The sequence below is a fragment of the Pseudopipra pipra genome, chromosome 3 (genome assembly GCF_036250125.1).
Source record: "Pseudopipra pipra isolate bDixPip1 chromosome 3, bDixPip1.hap1, whole genome shotgun sequence".
Lineage (NCBI taxonomy): Eukaryota > Metazoa > Chordata > Aves > Passeriformes > Pipridae > Pseudopipra > Pseudopipra pipra.
Window position 1 is genome coordinate 30893674 of NC_087551.1, and position 20002 is coordinate 30913675.

Below are 20002 nucleotides of genomic sequence, written 5' to 3' on the forward strand. Positions count from 1 at the left end.
TATTATTTGGTTCTGTATTTTGAAGGCAGGACTGTCTCACTGGGCTGCTTTGTATGAAAAATCCACAATACAGACAAAGCTTGTGTTGGAAATCTGTGGTAGTAAACAAATGAGTTTGTTGAATGCTTCTTCAGTGTATTAGTATTACCCATAGAACACATATAAGGCATGAATATAGTTTCATAAAAGTGATAAGTTTCCAGGACTTTGGGTCCTTCAAGCATTTGAAAGGCTCCTCAGCTAGAGGCTTGTAGCCATGATTTGAGTCCTGTATTCCCTGTGATCGGCATGTTCTTGTTTGAAACTGACAGTTTAGAGTAGTACATGGTACCAGCAATTCGAAGAACATTAAACATCAGAACAGATTTGTCTTGCTGCTTACACACGGCAATTTCTAAATTTCTGCTTTCATTGCTTGCTGTCGTTCAGGGTCTTGATGTTCATAAGGACTGGCATCATTGGCTTACTAGCAAATGTCCCCACTTAAGACTTTGCCCTCTTCTATGCACCCATTCTTGTTTAGAGAGAGGTTTATGTGCCCTTGAGAGGGAAGTATGCTTTTGATTTTATTTGTTTATTTAACCTGAAATAGAAACAATTTCCCCTGAACTCTTCACCCTATTGATATCTGAAACATCCACAGCTACTTAGAAGCAACGTTAGTATGCAGCTGGTGGCATTTCCTTGTCTTCACCACTTTTACAGTCTCTTGGTTTTATTCAGACAGTACATGTTCTTATTTTTTAGAGATAAGAGTGGATTCAGGAAACAAAGAAGTAAAATGTAGACAAAATGGAATTAAAAATAGATTTTAAAACCAAAATGTGTCAATGCTTATACATGTATGAAGTATCATAAATCAGTTTCCCTACGCAATCAAAGTTGGAACTAACAGAAGAGAGATAGTACAGAGTTCCTTGATAATGTACATGTAATTTGCATTTGTTGGATTGCCTGACTATTGCAAATGAAGATCAACAGCAGCAGATACGGACGTGTAAGGTACAGAAATCTTCAAGGAGTACTGAGACTCAAGTTTTGCAGCTGAGTATTATACATGCTTTTGTTTCTTCCTCTGGTAATAAAAAGTTTTCTGTTTTGAGGGTGTTAAAATTTTACTATTGTTTCTAAACTCTCAGATATTTATGTTGTGATAAATATTATTCCTGAATAAATAGATGCTGCTGGACTGATGTGAGTTAAGTTAATCTTGATTGTTACGAAGTAAATGTTACTGGAAGTGTATTTGGCATAAATTTAAGCTTAGTTAATTATAAATTAACAAGCGCAAATGGAAGAAATAATCTGTTATTATGAAAACCCATAAAAATTAATTTACTATCATGTCAGAATGGAAGAATGACTGTACAGTACTCTATGTTCCCAAGGTTAGGCCGCCTCCAGTATCTTGGCCAGTGTTGCTGGTTCTGTGCTGTAATGGCTACATGGACACACAGCTTCTAATTCACGTGGCAGAGACAGCCTGTGGAAAGCTGGAGTTTTGTTCCCATTTGTGCTGTGATCTGTATTGTCGATTCAATATGCTCTATTTTTCTCAAGTTTTGTTTTCTATTTCTATCACTTTTCCTAGTTTAATTTAAAGTTCTTTGAGACCTTGTTTCTACTGTATTTGGATTTTGGGTTCAGTATTTCTACATGTTAAAGTTAAAATAATACTTAACCCCATGTGCATATGTTTTCATTTTTGGGGTAGCAATGCCTGGAAACAGATGCATATTTTCTCATAATATTTTTAAATGGAGCATAAAAATGCAGTGGTGTCATGAATATTTTACTTGAAAGATGAATGTGTTAGCTGTGTGCAAGGTACGGCCTAATCATTTTTCTTCTTCTTGTGGTACACCATCTTTCTTCAGCACTAGGTATGTGCCCATTTCAAAAAGTGGGTAGTTACTGGAGAACAGAGGATTTCTCTGAAAATCTGGATGGTTTTTATCTGAAACAACCAACCTCTTTTTAAATAAAAATAAGCCAAAGTGTAAAAACAGAAAGCCTTTCTTGCTGAAATGAACCAAAACCAACAAACCTGTGGAATTATTTTGTTTCTTCTTAATTCACAACAGAAGATATGACTAATGCCTTAATCTATATTGTACATTAGTAGAGTGTCTCCTAATTTTAATGACTGAGAGATATTAGAGGCTTTGTTTTCTTAAATATATGAGGGAACAAGAAGGCATCAAGAAAACTGAGTGGAAAGAGTAAGAAAATTGAATTGCTCATTGTAAAGAACAGACTTTATCTGTTATTTATTAAAAGTTATCATGATTGTTTATTTTCTCCCAGTTCTGGAAAGTTGATTAGAATCCTGCAAAAATGCTGATGTTTTCACTTGTCACTGATTTTGGTACAGACTTGAGAATTAAGACTATGCTTAGTTGTTCACATTACTTGTTTATAATTTATGTGCATTTTAATTGAGATAAAGTTGCTTTCTAATTGTAACATTATTTAAAATAGTTTAATTCTTATTTCCTTTTGTTGGAGGCTTTTTCTTTTAAGTAAATGTATTGACAGAACAACAAGGTGATGGAATTTTCTGAAATATTTTGTCAGCTAGAATTGTAGATACAAGCTGCATTGAATCCTGTTGTAAATGAACTTTAATAGAAAATCTCTTGGATTACTCTTTCTTGTAATATATGGTTACTTAGACTAGTCACTCTTCTTTTGTAATTGCAGTCTCATATTTGCCATTTTTATGTTTTTTGCCCTGTATAATACTGGTTGTTTTCTTTTTCCCTTTAGGCTACCAATATCACCATCCCTCCAAGATGAGTAACAGCCATCCACTTCGTCCTTACACGGCTGTGGGTGAGATTGACCACGTTCACATTCTGTCAGAGCACATTGGTGCTCTAATGAACGGGGAGGAATATAGTGACGTTACCTTTATTGTAGAAAAGAAACGTTTTCCAGCACACAGGGTGATCCTGGCTGCTAGATGCCATTATTTCAGGTGAAGTATAGCTTTTTGTCAGGCTTACAGGAAATTTTTATGCAAATAAGATAAACATTGTTTCTCTATGAACTTTTCAGTATGTAATCATCTGTCCATTGAGTGTGACCTTTTCTGTGTGAATGGTTCCCAGCACATCAAATCATTGTGTCCAAATAGAAAAAGATAAATACCATGTCACGATGTTATTCTTTTGACCTTCATTAAATTGGATTTTGAAGGTAGTTTCACAAATTCAAGAGAAAGATAACTTGAGAACAGACAAGTTTTACTGCAAAATTGTTTTGATTTCTCAGAGTATAAATGGTGTGCCTCTATGGAATATACTCATTTAGAAAGTTTCATTTTGATGCATTGGAATTGAATGTTTAAAGAGATTTGGCTGATACAGATTAGAATATATATTTTAAAACTAGGAGTAATTGAAATGCAACTTTTTTTTTTAAGAGCTGGGCATTTTTAACTCTAAATGTATTTAATAGAATTCCTGGTAATCTTCCAGTGAATTTTGTCAGAGGGATGAGCTAATAGCTAAACTAAAGTGTGATTGCAAATTTTGTTCAAACTGTCATTGATTTTTCTCAAGATTCAGGAGTTGCCATGTGCTGGGTTTAGGAACAGGAGATAAGAATCCTGAGATTTGCTAAGATGTACTGCAAACTATTTGTTTCACTTGCTTTATGAAATAATTTTTTAAAATTTTCTTTCTCACTGATAGTACTATGTTTAAAAAGCAAGGCACAAGAACCATATCTCAATTTCTGGTTCACAAACTGTTGTTCTAAGTGGAGATGCAGGTATTATTGTGTAGGACAAAAACATAATGCATTAGAAGATTATTCTTGTGCAGAAGATTATTTCAGAGCAGAGCCACACTATAAATACCAAGCATAAGGAGTTTTCTTTTGTAGATTCTTAAACCATGTCCCCTTCATATTCCCCTTGCTGCAAATAGTTATTCTTTTCTTTTTCTACTTTTTGCATGGGTTTTGTCAGGATATAAATTTCTCAAATTTTATCTTCCTTATAGAGCGTTATTGTATGGAGGAATGAGAGAATCTCAGCCTGAAGCAGAAATTCCTCTTCAGGACACCACTGCAGAAGCATTTACCATGCTGTTGAAATATATTTACACTGGTCGTGCTACACTACGAGATGAGAAAGAGGAGGTTCTTCTAGACTTTTTAAGCTTAGCACATAAATATGGATTCCCAGAACTGGAGGATTCTACATCTGAATATCTTTGCACAATACTTAATATTCAGAATGTCTGTATGACCTTTGATGTTGCCAGTCTTTATTCTCTTCCCAAATTAACTTTTATGTGCTGTATGTTCATGGATAGAAATGCCCAAGAGGTTCTCTCCAGTGAAGGCTTCCTGTCACTTTCTAAGGTATATGTTTTGTTTGCACTTTTCCCCCCTGAAATGTTTCATTTTAATCTGTGTATAACTTCATGATAAAATACTAATGCAGGCACCAAATAAAAATTTATTTCTTAGTTAACAGTTGTAGTTTTATACTACTGAAACTGTGACGGTTGGGAATGTTCAAGCCAAGTGGAACTGGAAGTTCTGGTGATCTGTTCTGAATTTTTTAGGTATTTAATTTTGACCAGTCAGTATAGCTAAATATAGAAAATCTGATGGAGCATTCTAAAAGATGGGAGCAGGCAATCTTAATTTGTCTCATTTCATCTGTTCTTGATATAATAGAATTTGGCTTCTGAATGCCACACAGGGAATGTAAAGATTTGAAGATGGCAGGAGATACTCCATTCCATTATTTTCTTGATATAGGCTACATCAGTGATGGGGGATTTTCTACTGTGTAAACTAAAGCATTCTGGAGATTGCTGTGATTTATGTTGCTGGTTGTTATCATGTTCTGAAGTTGCAGAATATAATGGTGTGGTGGGGTGGTTTTGTTTTTCAGTGTGTTAGTTCTGTTGTTAGATGCATATTTATGGTTGAGTCAGGCTAGTCTATGAAATTCAGATTTTCCACTTACTCTGGAGTGATCTTTGAGCTGTTTATAACAGTGACGGAGTGTTTTCAAGTGATGTTCACATGACGTAGCAGAGGACCTTAAATGATGGTTTCATTTTTTTTTTAAGTGTTTTTAGTGGAAAAGCTGTGAATGGTCTCTTCCTTGAATGAGTATAAGACACTTTGGCTCTCAACTTACTAGTTGAGAAAGGAAAAATACTTTTTCCTCTACACTCTCGTCTGTCCTGTGCAGTGTGTCAATCTGAGCTCTGAGAGCATATTAATGATAAATGAGGAAACATCATTCATCAGGAAGAGCATACTTTGATGTCTTTGGTGTAGCCAGTCCTGGTATATATGAGAGATTTAGCCTTTTTCTATGCAAACTCCTGATTATTCTGCAAGCTAAGTGAAAATCCAAAAGCTGTTTGATTGTTCTTGTTCTCATTTTGCAGTCAGTGGTTTTTCTGCATGAATAAGAACCACTGGAGTTTTTACCTGCTTATTCTAAGTTTGTACCAAAAGACAAAGAGATTGTGGGGGGATAGAAATCCCAAGTAGTTAGAAATGGTTTAAAAAAGTGATTCCGAGCAACGCTTTTTTCTTATCAGTGTTCTTAGAGCAGCCTAAGTTTAAAAGAATGTTTTGAACTATACTCCCAAATCTGTTATAATATTCCAAAGTAAATTTGAAGTAGTGACTGGTATTATATTGATTTGAGTAGTTCTCTGCATTTCAATTCTGACTTATTTTTTCTAGTGGTTTTGTAATATTACCTATTATTTTTGTGGTGGATTCTGTAATTCTTACATAACTAAAACAAGATACAGTTTCAGGCAGTTACTCCCATGGAGATTATTTTTAATAGCTACAAGTTAAAATACTCATTAATTTTTGCCTTATTTTAATTTCCCGTGATTAAAAAAATAAAACTCAATTTAATTTCTGTTTATTTGTGTGGTTTTATTTTGTTCTTGTTTCTCTTTTCCAGGCTGCTCTTCTAAGTATTGTAGTGAGGGACTCATTTGCAGCTCCTGAGAAGGACATTTTCCAAGCTTTGATGAACTGGTGTAAACATAACCCCAAGGAAAACCATGCTGAAATCATGCAAGCTGTACGTTTGCCACTGATGAGTCTAACTGAACTACTGAATGTCGTAAGACCTTCTGGATTGTTGTCACCTGATGCCATCCTAGATGCCATTAAGATTCGTTCAGAGAGTCGGGACATGGACCTCAACTACAGGGGCATGTTAAGTAAGCATCAAGTTTATTGTTTGTTTCCTTTTCATTTAGTGACTATGGTTGTCTGGAGGATATGGTTAGTGTGTGGTTTTGAGTTTTTAACTATTATTACACGTTGTAAAGGTCTGACATAAGGAAATATCTTGTGTACTGTTCACTCCGTTTCTATTTCTCAGATAATATTAGTCAACGTATTTTCTTGCTTTTTATCTCAGATATTGCTCAAACGTGAATGTTGTAATAAAAGTGTATTTTCCTAGAGGGACTGCTATTTTAATAGAAAAGCTTTTACAAAAATATTAAAACTAAAAATGCATTGGCTGTGGGATATATGATATTTAAATGGTTTTATGTTGATGGTAACTTGTTTTCTACTTCTGTGAAGATTCTCATATTTTCTCCACTACTTATGACTTTTCTCTTACTCTTTACATGCTTGCCCAAGTAGTATAAACAAGTCTTTCAAAACTGTTTTAATGGAAGCCTAAAAAGTGTGAGAAGCTTTGCGCTTGACTTGGGTCTGCGCTTCTTGTTAATTCAACAAGAGTACCTAGCACTAGAGCTTTAGAAAGGTGTTGTTAGCTCTCTAATGTGTGACTTATAGAGAGTATTTGGCCTACAGTAAAGAATAAAGTTAAATGTTCTCTAAGAGCTTACACTGTATTCTCAGTCATACATGATGAGCTCTGAAAATGTTAACTGCATATCCCCTTTGTTCTCCTGTAGAAGTTACAGATATTAATATTTAAACATATGAGTTTAATACTAGGTTACTGTAAAAGTCTTGTCATGCAAGATATTCTATTGACACTGCAGTAGATAAATTTGAATAAGTCAGATGGTGTTTTCTTTGACTTCTTTTTCTGAATATTTATCTCTCCACAATAGCATGCTCCTAATCACAGCTTTTTGGAGAGTGGAATTTCTTTGTTTTTTAAGTACTCGTTCAGGCTCTTGGAACTTTTTCTGTTTGTGTAAATGTTGACAACCACTTACAGTTTCATAATTGTGCATTTGATGTGGTAGTGCAACAATACAGTTAAAATTTCAACACTTCAAATTCTGTTCTTTAGATGTCAAACTTAACACCCTGTTGAAATTCATACTTCTATTGCCAGTCTGCCTGAAGAGTTCAGGGGCAGCTTTTTATCATTTAGCTTTCAGATCATGTTTTTTCAGGTCTCTCCTCAAAGAAGGTTTTAAAAATGTCTTTTGAAGAGGGTGGTTCATCAGCGTATTGTTTTGTAGCTGAGGGTAGGGATAGTTATCTCTAGTTATCTTGATGGAATATGTTCCTAGCATGCAAGAAGTTTATTACTGTGAAATGATGGCATAAAAAAATTTGCTTTACCATGTTGGTTCAAAGCTCAAGTAGCCAAAACTTGCCTTTTTCACTCGAGTTCATTTAGCTTTGCAGAGTACTAGAAGGTGATATAGCTGTCAAAAGAGCTATACTACCCTATATACCACCCTGCAAATTCATGATGCATCTTGAATATTTGATCCACATCTTGTACATTTTATGTGATTTTTAGTTTCCTTCCACTTACGAAAAACAAGACAAAACAAACACCCAAAACCAAAGTGAACAACATTTGAAATCAGAAAAAGAAGACAGAAAGGGCAAAAAGAAGTGTTAGAGGTATGGTGAGAAGCTGATCACAAGGAGAGACTAAACAGACAGACCAAAACTTTAAAGCAAGAAGGAAAGTATTGATTGAGTGAGGAAGGTGCAACAGAATTCCGTAAAATCACAAAGGGAACTGAGAATATAGCTATTACAAGCTAGTAAATTATCACAACTTTATTACCATAAAAGACCTAGGGGGTATTGAAGAAGCTAAATTTCTAAAATGCCTTTTTTTTTTCTTTTCACTTGAGCATGTGTTTTTGGCCAAGAAAGGACACTAGCAATACATCTTTGATCTGACCTAATAGAGTTGATGTTCGGAATACCTAATTTGCAGTATGAGAGTGTAAAAGTTAAACAATTATTTCCTTTTCTTCTTAGTACCAGGGGAAAACATTGCAACAATGAAGTATGGAGCACAGGTTGTAAAAGGGGAGCTGAAGTCTGCTTTATTAGACGGAGATACTCAGAACTACGACTTGGATCATGGCTTCTCTCGACACCCGATCAGTGACGACTGCCGTTCTGGAATTGAAATTAAACTAGGCCAGCCATCAATAATCAACTACATACGAATACTCCTGTGGGACAGAGACAGTCGGTAGGTGCCAAGTTGACATAAAAAGGGAAGGTAATGCATTTTGTACTAATGAAAGTTTACCAAATAGGAATTGTTTTAATTGTTTTCTGTTTGCCATTTATCAACTGCTGTTGTTTTAGTTTGAAAAAGAATTTTCTAGTTCATTGGAAGAACCCTATTTTTAACATATTTACATTATAAACATTGGATGAATTTTTTTCAGGTTTTTTCGATATGTCAAAACATAAGAAATGACACACTTTGACAATAAGGTTGGACTCGATCTTTGAGGTCTTTTCCAACCTAAATGATTCTGTGATTCTGTAATTCAGAGATAGTGAAATTTATTTAGAATGTGAATTACCAATAAACTACAGTAGTTATTAGAAGCCACTTCGTGGGTTTTAGCTATCTAATTGTTTCAAGTAAATTCTCCTAATTCAGTTCAACTGAAATTTATGTTTCTTCTCTATTTCTTTTGGAAAGATAAAAAAATAAAACTCCGAAGGTACAAGGAACTGCTTCATATAACATTATACTACTTGTCCCAGAAGATCAACCAAATTAATGAACCAATTACCAACCAACTTTATAAAATTTAAAGCAGTATTAGAAATATACTAATAGTGAGAGTTCTCTAGCAATTTTTAGAGAGCTTGTATGACTGGTAAAATGCCCCTCATCTGCAAGGCATTAATTAGCAGCTGCTGAAACTCAGAGAAAAAATATTCTCTGTGGGACAGCTTAGTACAGAATTATCTGTTGTTTAGTGTCCTGTGCCCTTGATGTGAAATTTTTAGAACAAACCATTGTTGCTGGCAGAATATCAGACAAGATGGACCTCTACTCTAGAGATTTTTGTCTTCATAAAATACTGAGGGCACAGTGGTTTAGGATCTAGTTTCTGTGTCATCCTCATTTTTTTTACTTTCTGTAGAAAGTTTGCTACTGGGCTTTCTTTTGCTTCCTATCAGATTCAGTACCGGAATTAACACTGACTGTCCTGTGCAGGGCCAGTAGCTGGACTTTGGTGATCCTAGTGGGTCCCTTCTAACTCAGAATATTCTGTGATTCTGTGAATTTTCAGTGTTTTTTCTCTCCAATAGCTCAACTGTCTTAAGATAAATGGAAATGGAGGCATTTGAAGTACTTTGTCCATTTGTGGGCTCCTCAGTGTAAGATACTGACCTTCTGGAGTGAGTACAGCAGGACACCAAGATGATGAAGGCTTGAGCACATGAGAACCTGCAGTTTTAAGAGGAACAGACTTAGAAGGGAGAGTTTGTTGCTCTCCTCACCTATTCAGTGGAAAAATGTAGAGAATACAGGGCCAGACTCCACTTACAGCTGTGTGCTGAGAGTGGGCACAAGCAAAAAGATAAATTCATGTTAAATAGTAGGAAAAAAATTCATAATGGAGTAGTTGAACTTCGGATGAGTTTGGCCAGAGAGGTTATGAATATTAGCCCTTGGAGGTATGCAGAGTTTTACCAGCCAAGGTCTTAAGGACCTTGCTCTGAGATTGTCCTTGCTTTTTCTAGGAATTTTTCCAATCTCTCTACACTCTCTTAGTCTAACAATTGCCAACCACTTACCTACATCTTTCTTGTGGGATACATAATAATGTACAAGCACATGGTTGCTTCTTCTTGAACATCTTTTTAAAATATTCATTCATTTTAACTCTCTCTGTGAAGCTCTGGTCTACTGGATATTTTTAACAGAACCAAATATAACAGGTGTTTTGCACCTCTACTTTAGAGGTGTTGTTAACAGCTGAGTCTTAGATATAAAATTACTAAGGAGAGTAGCTGTCCAAATTGCCTCTGCTAAAAGATGCTATCTAACCTTAAAAAAAAAGGCATATGATAATACAACTGTATTTTTGAGATAATATTTCTTTGTTTGGTACCTTCAGAAACCAAGAAATAGCATGTTATTTATTGGTTACAAGTTAACATTAATCTAGCAATGATGATGTGAGAATCTCTTAAATTTTCACCACACAGAGGACTGTCAGTAACTTTTGTATCCAAACTGCTCAAACTCTAAAACGTTGGAGTCTAGTATGGTCAAATATGCATAGGCTAGTAATAATAATGTTGCAAAACCACAGTGTATTTATATGGGTTGTGAATATTACACATCTGATTGGTGTGAATGTGAAAGCTGATTATGCAGTTGACATCTAAAAACCCCTCCAAGTGTGTCAATTGCTATTAACAGCTCTCTAACATTTTAAGGGTTTTTAAACAGTACCACTTTAGACACCTACTCTTCTCAGTCCTCAGGAAAATTGGAAATATTAACAAAGGCATTAATGTTTAACAAGAAATGTTTCTGTAGAACTCTGGAAGAGCAACTCCTCTTTAGAAATCAGCGTGGAAGGATGTTAAGTGCTGATGTGGTGCTGTTGAAATGCCTGTGAATGTTGCAGACTAGTACATTAGGAGAAAGAAAATATGCTGAAACATTTATTTCATGATTTGTTGCTCCACAAGTCAAGTTTCAATTATAAGTGTCACTGTTGTAGGTATAATAGGGAATTAGCTATGGCTTTAAAGTTCTAGTTTGGGTTTGTTTTCTCTTAACAGCAAACTATAAGCTAAACATAATTGATAAGCAAGAGGAAGACAGAGATTTTGTTGGTGACCTTTTTATTTTTCGTGAGGTTATTTTGGAGTGTATAAGGAAGTAGTGACAGGCTTAACAATGTATCCTAAAGAACCGAAAGGGTTAAAAGTGAAGAACAGCATCAGTGAGAATGACCTTAAAGTAAATTTGCTTTTTTTAAGTGAAGGGTTTGAATTTGCATTTTTGATCTGCTAATTGTTTTGGGGTTTTCCTTTATTGATTTGGCAGTAGAAATAGTGCTTTAGTTTTATTCCATGCAGAAGGAATACAAATTATTATTGTTTTTGTGATTGAGTTGAAAGTCTCCGTTGCATTTTTTGAGGTATCTTATAGTGACTGCAGATTGTGAGTGTAAGGATGTTTTAAATCATTCTAAAAATGCCTTAACTGCATGGCAGTTTATTTTCAAAGCTAGTTGGAAAACAGGGATCTGAGTAGGAATAAACAGCTTTCTCTTCAGCACAACTGAAAATCCAGAAGACAGTGTAAAATTTAATACCTAAAATGTGTACTAACCAGTGTTTTCTGACAATCCATAGGTCTTATTCCTACTACATTGAGGTGTCCATGGATGAATTAGACTGGATTCGGGTTATTGATCACTCTAAGTACCTCTGTCGGTCCTGGCAGAACCTGTATTTTCCTGCCCGTGTCTGCAGGTTAGTTCATCAATGTAACATTGCATGGCTGACATTAAAGAATGTGGGCACCAGAATAAGTTCTGGATTTTGCTACTGCATTATGTATTTCTAAAAATGTATTATATACACAACTTTCATCAGCTATCCTAAAATTTTCTATCTTGGTGGATGCTTCTTTAATGTAAATATAGTTGATAAAATGTACTTTTTTACTCTGGTTTTTCCATATCTACTTTTTTTTTTTTGACTCACACTCATGCTTTTTTGCAGCTGATACGATTTTTTCCACTCAGTAGTAAATGTTATTCCTTGACTGCCTAAATGTTGATAATGCATTTACATACTTACTATAGAACTTGGAAATGTATGTTTATATATTTTATATATTTTCTGCTGATGCACTGAGAGACTGTTTTAAAGTTGTGAAAGAGTGAAAGGAGGTTTGAGCAATGCCTTGTGTAACCCAAAATACCTAGATGGGTTTAAGCAGTATTAAGGTGATGACGGTTTTTTTTATTGTAGGTGCTGGGAATTCTGGAAAAAGCTTATAATCAGATTGAAACTATTTTATCCAAAAATTGAATCGAGCTCATTGAGGGAGAGGCCACAATCTCTAGATATCAAAGATACTGTTGTCATTAGGTTTTGGGTCATAGGCCCAAGGAGGATATTACCTGTACTGTGATTGTTTGGGAGACGCAAAGTTTTTATTCGGCACAGCAACTCTTGGAATCCCCAAGGAGGAAAGTGCTTTCTTTTTCCCAAAGAATGACCTCTTTCTCTGATCCTTACTGCTCTGCAACATTGGATTGCTGGCAAGCAGTTGTAGTCTATGGGGAAGGGGTCTAGCGGGTCACTTGCGTGTCTCTCCTCAGATAAATCTTTCTCAACCTTGCTGTCCTTTCGTTAAGTTCATACTGAATGTGACTTGAAATTTATTTTTCCTTATACAAACAAATACGTTCTCACCTTTTCTCTGTAACTTTTTTAATTCTGGTTTTACCGTTTTTCTGAAACGGTTGGTGCAGTCCCTTAGTTTGTGTGTGTATTGATAAATTTTTGCTTGAAGATGTCTGTGATAAATCACCTAGCACTGATAAAATGTCCGTGAGTTGGTAGGTGTTTTACATTTCCTGGGGGTGTTTTTTTTTGTGTGTGACTTTAGCTTCATGCAAATTGGATTGATTGTTACTATGCACAGGGTTTTTTTGCTTCCATCATGTTACCAAGATAATGCCTAGGGACTTCTCTGTTGTGGTGGGACTTCCCTAAATTGTTTTTTCAGAAGGGCTGCCATTCTTCGGCCTCATTCAAAGACTTGTCCAAAAGTGACTATTCTGTTTCAACAACAGTTTATCTGTTTGCCATCCACCCTCCCAGGTGTCTTCATCTGTGTTTGAGTGTGAGTGTGCTGTCTTTTGAGAGTGTCATTGTTCTGTGTTTGTGAAGGCCCTTTGTAGCCTTGCCTGAAAGTGCAGAGGGAATAGAGGAGGCAAAAATATTATTCCAAAGTTTTAGAAGATACCTTACGCGTTTTTTGGCACAGAAGGATCTCTTGTACTTTCTAGCTCTCCAGTGAGCTCCTAATCCTCTGCAAGTGACTTGCCCTCTTTTGGAGGAGCAGATTATCAGGAGGGAGTTCGTTTCATGTGGTGCTTTCATATGCACAGGGATACAATTTCCGCATGCACAAGCACATCTGGGAACCTCCCCCTTGCAGTTTTATTGTAGCACATATTGGAAGTATACAGTTGTCCAGATATCTACAGCACAAATTTCCTTATCATATAATCCTCATGCCTCAGATTTTTCCTGTTCTGCTCCATGATTCACAGGAAGCACGTTCTATTCTATAAATCTCTGTTCCTCATTATCATATCCACAAAGTGGTGGGGAATTCCTTGGAGGTGCAGCTTCTTTGAAGAGCAAGTGAAAATGTAGTAGCATAAATTTATGAGTACTTATTGTTAAGGAGCAGTAACCTTAAGGCACTCACCTTAAGGTGAGTTCTCAGTTGAGTAAACACAATAATTATTGGCTGTTCTGTAATCTCTGCTTACATCAGTGAATTGAAGCCTACACTGTAGTAAGAATGCATTTGCTAGTCAAAGGTAAAAGTGGCTGTAGTTTACTGCTCTATTACGTGTTTTTCCTGTAAATAATAAGAAATTTTACATGTAATTAGAGATGTAAAATTGCTGACAAATTTTTGAGGAGTTGCACTTGAAGAACTTTTTATTTATTTATTTATTCATGTTAATATAGATAGTTAGATCTAACTTGAAGGTTGGCTCTGCTTTGATCTGGAATTTGGACCAAATTCCCTCCAGAAGAGAGGCTTTGAATAGTGGAGGCTACATACACTTGCATATTAGTATTAGAGACTTTTATTTATCTGTCTTTTAATTAATATTCTGTTTAGAAAGAACTAAGGAAGGACTACTAAACTTTTTCTTGTTTCCAATTTCAGTGTTTTGTGATTATGTTTTTAAAGTAGTTCTGTTTACTTAAATGAGTTAAACTAGTTATTTCTAGGATATTATAATGCATAGAATAGATATCTTAAAATGTGTAGCAGTTTTTGTCACCTAAAACCAAGGTATTCTCTAGTCTTTTGTGCACAGACTTAAAATATGAGCTAATATGTGGTTATGTGAGAATGTATTCTTTTATTATTTGATATTCTGTTTTTACAGATAAGTTATGCATGCTTATCAAAGGGCAGATATGTTTTAGGTGTTTTATATGCCCTGTTTTATCAGCAGATAATAAAAAGAAACTAATTTTTTTAATTTGAAGACGTAAATGCCTGCCCTATTTTTAGAGAAAGACTATAATGTAACTCAGCAAATCACTCATATTTACTAGCACTTGGTTAATCAATATATTTTTTAATTTAAAGCTAATTATATTTTCATATTGCTCAACGCTGCTTCTGTTGTATACTCAAGTTAGTGTAGCAAGTCCCAGTGCCAAAATGTTCTTGTTAATGAACAAACAGTACAGAGGACTGGATTGCAAGCATCATGTTTTCCTCAGCCTTCCTGCCATTAATTTTCACATTTATTCCCTTTTTGCCTTTGTAATGCAGATAATATTTTTGGAAACAACCACTTTGGGAACCATGCTGCGATTTTTTTGAGGTTTTTTTTTTATTTAGCAGAAGATCATGGACTAAGTGTCTTATCAGTACAGGCTTGAGATAGGTGGTGTTTTGGGTTTTTTCATTTTTAAAAAAAGGTTATTTTAGCCCAAAGTGCTTTATGACATCACTGTATAGGATGACATTTTGAGGAGCAACAAAGAATTGGAGGCTAGAATTACTGGCTGGGTGTTTTTATTCCCACACCATTTTTCAAAGCGAGGGAGTAGAACATGTCAGATCCTGTACAGGTTGTTGAAGGACAGCCAGTTTGTGTCTGATACACTAGAGCAGTTGTTCAAACAGATTATAAAGAGGATATGAGCCCTGTAACATTAGGCAAGGTTAGTTGCCTTTTTGAGTTACCTTCCACATAAATATTAGTTTTAAAAGGTGAGAGCTGTCAAGGGTTGAGCTGATGTGTTCATCTAAGTTTTAAGAAGCTACTCAAACATTTCCATGGGTGTAAAAATTGATGTAGTGTGTCTTCTATTTGCATGTACGCCAGCTGAGGTTTTTGTTTCTCTTTGAAAACCTTTAACTTTTCTCTTAAGCAAATCTATCTATGGGACATAGATATATGGGACATTGTGAAATATTCACAATAGTGTTAGAATTAGGGGCATTATTGTGCTTCCCATGAAAGTTAGTTTGTACTTGGCAAAGCATGTATCAAACCATCCAAACTAATTAGGCAGAGTCAAGTGAGTAACACGATAAGATTATTTACATGCTTTGCTTCTTCCTGTTACTACTTGCATGCTCCAGCATATAGGTTCAGAGTAACTTTTGCCAACCATAACCTTTGTTAGATTAATAGATGGAAAAAATGGAGGGGCAATAACCAAAGACTGAAATGCTAAAATAAAAAGGAAATGAGAAGACTGTTTATGCTTTCTCACACTCATCAAATGATTTATTTGTTATTTTTAAAATGTAATTCCTGATTTAGATATACAAGCTAATTTGTACCAGGAAGATTATTTATTTGGTGTCAAAGCCTAGTACTACAAGTGAGGGATGTTGCTCTACTTAGAGGGCTTTTAGTATAAAAAAAAGGTAAGTATAATATGTGGGGTTTTTATTGATAAATTGTGTTTTAGGCTTTTAATTTTTGCTTTAAATGCTTTTAGAATACATTATTCTACCACCTTTGAAAAGTGAACAGCCCTATAGGGTGTGGAAAAAGCAACTAAGAGAGTGAGATTACAGGGCATTTTTTTTTCCTTTTTTTAATATGGTACTGTATTTTTTTAGAATTTCTTTTGGTCCTACTTTAATTGTTTGTGCCTTTATAGCAATTTTCGTGTAGAGCTGAAAACTCTTTAGAGGGAAGACAGGACACAGAAAATATTCATGTAATCAGGTTCCTGTCAAAGTTAGGAACATGTGATGAACCCAACATGTGTTGGGTTCATAGTTCTTCCAGCTTCCTCTTGTAACACTGAATGTTAATACTGGTAAAGATCTTTGAACAGGCAGTGCTGTTTTCTGTTTTATCCTGCTCATTTTTTTCATCATTTCATCTTTGTTTTGCATTTTCATCTTTTAACTTTGTCCTAGACCACAAAATATGAAAAAATTCCTTAAAAGAATTAAAAGAAAATGAAAAATTTTGAGGTCTCGAAGTAAGTCAAATGTAGCCACAAGATGTCACTACAATGAAAGTTTAAAAGTCTTATCTTCTTTCTGTTTAAACTCCTTTGGTGAAACTGTTATTCCTACTGTGTGCTTTGTTTGTGTATTAAAACTTCCCAGATTTACGGAATCATTCTGATTTGCTGTTCATGCTGTAGAGGGGCAAGTACAGAGATGGTACGTAAAATCAGAAGGAAACTCGATTTATTTCTCATGTTTCATCTGACATTGGATGATGCTGAGTTTTGATTAGGGGAGTATTTGGCTCACCCGACTAATTCAGGGTTTTAAATTAATGCCATGTTATCAGTAATATCAACATTTGAAAAAGATAATGAAAGGAGAAAGAGGTCAATTTTTATAGGCATTTACTACTATTTTAATATCTTACCTCTTTTTGAGATATTATACTGTAACTTATCAAAAAGAAATATTAATTACCGCTGCATAAATTTTTGTCACTAAAGCATTTTTTTATTAAGAGAGCTGACAGATCCTTGTAGAACAATGCTGTGAATATGGGAAATTATTTAAGCATATTCTTTCTCCTGTTTTTTAATTTGCTTTGCACTCAAAAATATTGAGGTTTTCTAATACTAGTATGTTGAATTAATAGTGATACAATATGTCTAAATGCCTTAAAGCACTTGGCTGCTATAGGAAGTGTGGCATTACAGTTATTTTTACTTTAGAAGGTGTACTCATGTGTTAAATGTCTTTATTGGTGCAGAGAGAATTACTTGCCTTTCCTTTTATTAAGCATTAATGCTACTGGGTGAGTTTCTTGTTTGGCGCTTTAACAGTTTTTGCTACTAATGATTACACCATTTGTAATCCTCTGCCTGAGTGAAGACAGATTAAATTGTAGACCCTGTCTCCTGAACATTGAAGAAATGCAAAAAGAGTAAATGTTTCAGTACTAATGCAGTTCTAGACTAAGAAATACCAGTAGTTGTGCACAATTATTTTGCACATAATGATATGCAAAGAGATTTGATTCTTAAGTATAGTCTAGACAAGACATTTTTCTTTAATTCTGTTCTTAATCAGATAGCCTCACATAACTGTGCTTTCTGCTAGTGGTGGTGCAGTAATTTTATTTTTCTTTCCACCTGGAAAAAAGTTATTGAAGTTAGTTACTGATTAAGCAGCAATGTCTCATTTTCAGCTTTACCAGTAGGTCTTTGACATTCTTATCTGTAGTAGATACCCATTTTGCAGTTTTCCTGTTCTTGGTGGAATCTCAGTGGACAATAACTTGCCAAAAGGCATTCCAAATACAGTTTGATTTAAAATGTTGAAACAAGTGAGGAATCAACTCTTGAGGAAAAACCAGTTGAAGCATTGTCCCAGGTACTGGAAATAAACTGAGGGGAAAGCAGTGTCTGCAGATCTAATTTATTGCTGGTTTGTTTTTCTTTCACATATCCTCTCCCCTTCCCCAGTAGGGAATGCTGGTGTTCAGAAAAAGCATGCAGACAGACATCCAAAGGAAGCTTTTGGACATTGTTTTAACTTAAAATGAAACCCTACTACATCACTGACCTAACTGGAAAGCATAGGCTAAGAACTGCTGGCAGGAGCTGGGTAAGGCCTTCAGTCAGGCTGGAAAGCATTGGAAAATTTTTTCATCAGTAAGTCATTAGTATCTTTATAAAAAGACTTCCTGCAAATGGAATGATTAAACTTGGGGAACTGAATCCATCTTTACCTTAGTTACCGCATTTGAGAACTACAAATGGTTGCACAGGCAACATGTTGATTAGTTATTTTGTTTATACTGTTCTTCAGAAAGCATTGACTGTTATGTAAATATTTTATTTCCAACTGTGCAAATATGCTGATGTTTCTGAGTTTAGGCAAAAACTCCCAACCTCGCTACATAATTCAAATTAGCTTTTCTTTATTTCTGGATAACTCAAATTTTAAAATCTTTTCCTGATTCTAATACTGTAAGTAATTCAGTGATAATGTAATGTCCAGAGATAAGTAAAAAATTATCTTGGTTTGTATTACAAAAACATATTAATAAATGGAAGCAATTTTGAAATGTTACTCCAGACCTTTAAGGCTTTTCACTGACATTCTTTTTAAAAATATATTTTCAGTGCAGCCATGCAGTTTGCTTTTTTGTTTGTTTTGGGAGTGGAGAAGAAAGCTAATCACTCTATTAGGATGTGATCACATTGAGGAGTCTTTATTGACATGTTTCCAATGCCTTGTTTTTTCACTGTGTGAAATACAAGGAAATGGATAGGTAGGTGCTGCTTATCTTTCTATCTATCAGTGCTTAAACATTTTTTTTTTTTCCAGTACATGTTCAATCTGGCATTTTTTTTCTTTTGTAAGATAATATGGTAGCCTGAGATTTTTCAAACAATGTAGATCGTCTACACAGTTTAAGAAAGCTATTGCCTCATCTAGGGTGGAGTGTTTATTGATTTAAAAGGTTTCTTTTCTTCTGTTCAGGTTATGTATACTTTTGATCTTAAGCTTATACTTCTAATTTTGGCTCCAAATGTGCTCCTAGTGATACAGAAGCTCATTTCTCTACAGTAATAATCAATAACATTTTTCATCAAGAACTTTATCAAGGCAGCTTTTTTCTTCTCAAATTCCTTCTTCTGTCTGTCAGAGCAGTTTCAATTACCCTAACCTAAAGAGCCCAACCCAGCTTTGAGGAAAAGCAAAAAAGCTGGTGTGCATTTAAGCTGTTGATGACAACCTACCAGACGACTTATCCTCTGAAAATGAGTATTTGTCTGAAAAAGTGTGTGCAGAGGGTCAATATGGCTTGTTAGAAATATCTGAGAAATGTGGAGAGCCTGCCAATGCAGTTTGTTGGACATGAATTATAAAAAGGTGTAATATATTCTATTCTTTTTGCTTCATAGTTTAGAAGAAACAATTAACGTTTTAAGAGACCTAGATTACAATATTTCTCATGTTTGACCTAATAAGTAGGGTTTTGTAGTATGGTTAGAATTTTCGTAGTCTGGATTTTGACATATTTATTGTGAGTTTCTTAAACTCCAAATTGTCTGTAGGTCTGTTTTCAACCTGTTTCACCTCATAAATGAGATCTGACATAGGTAAAAATTATAAGTAGTTATTGAGCTTGACAGTGATACATAAAGATACAGCTAAATGTTGTTATCAAATTGTTTATAATAATTCTACAGCAAGTTGTATTTAAAAGTTAATTTTGCTTAAGAAAAACCTATTTATAAGGCATCTTCCACACTCCTTTTCTTTAAATCCTCCTCTGTGATTTCTGTTACACTCCAAGAGCTAGAATTAACTGTGAAAACTTGCCATATATATTTACAAAGACAGGCTTTTACAAAAGGAAATCATGTTTTGCCAAATTTGTAAGAATTCTGGTTTATTTTAGTTTGTTGATCAGTGATGACCATCTGTTGAAGTTGTTTGATGCCATTGTATAAAGCATTTCTCTCTCTCTCACCATTTCTCAGCAGATAATGGTCATGCTTTGTCAATGTGTATCTGAAACACTGTACCACG

At 34.8% G+C, this 20002-nt stretch overlaps 2 protein-coding genes across 3 annotated transcripts in view; both read left to right on the plus strand.

The window, feature by feature from the left end:
- Nucleotides 1-20002, plus strand: part of KCNK5 (potassium two pore domain channel subfamily K member 5) — a 575865-nt gene that overhangs the window by 353857 nt on the left and 202006 nt on the right. The window lies entirely within an intron of this gene.
- BTBD9 (BTB domain containing 9) overlaps nucleotides 1-20002 on the plus strand; it is a 119690-nt gene that overhangs the window by 4259 nt on the left and 95429 nt on the right. For both annotated transcript variants that reach the window (XM_064651055.1, XM_064651056.1), the window contains exons 3-7: nucleotides 2770-2980; nucleotides 4011-4374; nucleotides 5960-6224; nucleotides 8224-8443; nucleotides 11596-11715. In XM_064651055.1, coding sequence (XP_064507125.1) covers nucleotides 2770-2980; nucleotides 4011-4374; nucleotides 5960-6224; nucleotides 8224-8443; nucleotides 11596-11715 — 1180 coding nt within the window. The remainder of the gene's footprint in view (nucleotides 1-2769; nucleotides 2981-4010; nucleotides 4375-5959; nucleotides 6225-8223; nucleotides 8444-11595; nucleotides 11716-20002) is intronic.